Source organism: Anopheles aquasalis, chromosome 3, assembly GCF_943734665.1.
Source record: "Anopheles aquasalis chromosome 3, idAnoAquaMG_Q_19, whole genome shotgun sequence".
Classification (NCBI taxonomy): Eukaryota; Metazoa; Arthropoda; class Insecta; order Diptera; family Culicidae; genus Anopheles; species Anopheles aquasalis.
The window spans coordinates 6,792,501-6,795,000 of record NC_064878.1 but is presented as its reverse complement, the minus strand read 5'-3'; the positions used below and the strand labels follow the sequence as shown (position 1 = coordinate 6,795,000).

Below are 2,500 nucleotides of genomic sequence, written 5' to 3'. Positions count from 1 at the left end.
GAAGCGAATGCTGATCCTTTCAAGAGTATTGTGTAAAGTTTTTGGATCAATCAATGAAAAACGGACAAAGATATAGATTTTTTTTAGAGGAAATCGAAAGAGAATTCTACCGATAATCGAAAAATTGAAAATTCAGCAAAAACTCGTCGGGGCTATCTGGATAATCATATAATCAATGAAAAGAATATTTGTATTTTTCTTATGATCCATTGCGCCGCTACGATGGGCCAAAAACAGTAGTTCGAATCAAAAGACTTGCCCATGTAAGCGACGAACCCGGTTTGATCATAGTGTGATCACTTTCTCAACTTCAAAGTGCTGCCATGTATTGACAAATTGGAAATTCATCAAAAAAACAACGAGGCTAACAGGATATGCTTATAATATAATAAAAAGAAAATACTGATTTTAATTTGTTGCAGCATAGCACCAGAAAAAATATTTTTTCGAAAACTCGCTTTCCTAAATTGGATGCCATGGATGAAGTTTTTCAACAATCTTCCCCAAAATAGAACCAAACATTCTTGAAAAATTGTGGTGCAATTTGACATTCACTTGATAACATTAAGTGGAATGGTCGCTTCACAAAAAATCAACCAAAATGGAGCCTTCTTAGGGTCCGAATTAACCTTAGCCTCCCCCTGCCTTAAGGAATCGACAGTAGACTTACCGAGGGAACGAATCCAGATCGTTGATGCAGTCGTGAACCTCCGACACCGAGACCGTATCACCGCAGCCATAGTTACTATCGAGATCGCGCGATTCCGTCGAGGGCCAGTACGAGTTGCGGCAGGTACAGTTCGAGTTTTCGATGTGCACTGTACAGATCTCGTCGTTGTAGTTCGTTGACCGTGATTCGGCTCCCTTCCGTGGGCTATCGAGAGCTATAGTAGGAGAGCAGAAAGAGTACCGCGTGTATTGAGGATCAAACACTTCGGATTCGAGTGGATTTTAAGGTTATCGATATCGAGAAGAGTGCGTCAACTGGCATACGTACCTGCAATTTTCCGCGCAGCAGCTCGTTTCTTGCTGGCCAGCTTACCCTGGGAGGCCAGCTTGAACGTGTGCGTGATCTCATCGCCCAGATCCGTGACAAAGACGTACAATCCTTCGCCCTTCCCGCAGCTAGAGCCACCCTCGAAGCAAAACCGATTGTCCACAACTCCGTATCGTCTGTAGCAAAGGCATCAATAGTATTGTGATTCGGATTAGTATTTAATCCTTTAATTCTACTCTGTTTTAAGCGCAGTAGATCACAGCGATACCTACCTCAAGTGTTCGATTTGCCACGTTCCGGTTAACCGTGGAGGAACGCCGGTCGTGAGACAAAACCGATGATCCTGGATGTGCATTCGGGCTGGCCCGGTGGAGAGTTTGGCTTTCGGTGGTGCGGACGACACCAGCACCAGATACTGAAGATCGTCGCCCAGGTTGTTGGATATTTTGACCTGTAAATGCCAAATAAAAAAAAACATCGATACGATAAGCAACGAGTGATAAGCGGTTGACTGGCGCACTCTACCGACCTGCCATTGTATCAGTCTTTCGCGGGTATCGAAGGCCAGGACGACGATCACATCCTGGCAGATGATTGCTATCGTGTTTGATTCCTTGTCCAGCGTGAAGCCCGACTCCACGCCGAGAAAGTGCTGCAGCGAGAGGGACGCCTTCGTTTGACCGTTCTTGTAGCGGTCCTTCGAGTCGCGGTACAGCTGCAGATGAAGGCAATCTGGAAGTAGCAGAAAGAGGGGGAGTCATGAGGTTGTGCTGGCTTCGATTTCCTTTCTCCACTCGCAAAAGGTGAAGCCCATTTGATGCCCGTTTGGTCGAGTGTGAACGAAATGAACAAACAGCGCGCGGAGCAACGCTCGAGGCCATCTTGGATGCCGGTTCGGTAAACGAAGTCCACAATCGTTCAACATCCTAGACACGTTCGCTCTGCAACTGAAGCCCTTGGAGCTACTACACATCCGCATAAGACGCAGTCGCTTCTTTGAGGTTTTCGCCTTCAGGCTCCCGGACCGGCGAAGAGTGGCGTACTTCCCGCTCATTTCCTTTCTCCAAAGCAACTCCGGCCAAACGTTAACGTTAACGAATCGCACCGTACCGTTGAGTGGGCGATGTTTGAACTTTCTGCTGTTCGCTGCCCGCAGGACAAGGGCGGCAGGCGTGTGCGTGCGTATCCGCAAGGATACCGGAAGGATACGTGCTGTGATGGTTTTGCTCTTCCTCGTGTGTCATGTGACGTGACTCCGTAAGCCAGAGCCAGCACGTCATATTCACTCGCCCCGGAGTGGAAATTGTCTCGCACCAAGCGATGCGTATCGAAGATAAGGTGAGGTGAAAATGGAGAAAATTCGTTGCGGCATCAATAGTGTGTACGCCAAACGATACCTTGCTGAGGTGAGAGTGGTGGAAGGAAATTTTCTGAAAATCACACGCCGAAGAACCGGCACAAAACATATTCAATCAACCTGGATGAAAACCAGCCCAGCATAAG

At 47.4% G+C, this 2,500-nt stretch overlaps 1 protein-coding gene across 2 annotated transcripts in view; it reads right to left on the bottom strand.

Moving 5' to 3' along the window:
* LOC126577588 (uncharacterized) overlaps positions 1 to 2,500 on the bottom strand; it is a 141,686-nt gene that overhangs the window by 3,143 nt on the left and 136,043 nt on the right. For both annotated transcript variants that reach the window (XM_050239327.1, XM_050239328.1), the window contains exons 3-6: positions 1,527 to 1,729; positions 1,270 to 1,448; positions 998 to 1,173; positions 671 to 884 (exon numbers count right to left, since the gene is read on the bottom strand). In XM_050239327.1, coding sequence (XP_050095284.1) covers positions 671 to 884; positions 998 to 1,173; positions 1,270 to 1,448; positions 1,527 to 1,729 — 772 coding nt within the window. The remainder of the gene's footprint in view (positions 1 to 670; positions 885 to 997; positions 1,174 to 1,269; positions 1,449 to 1,526; positions 1,730 to 2,500) is intronic.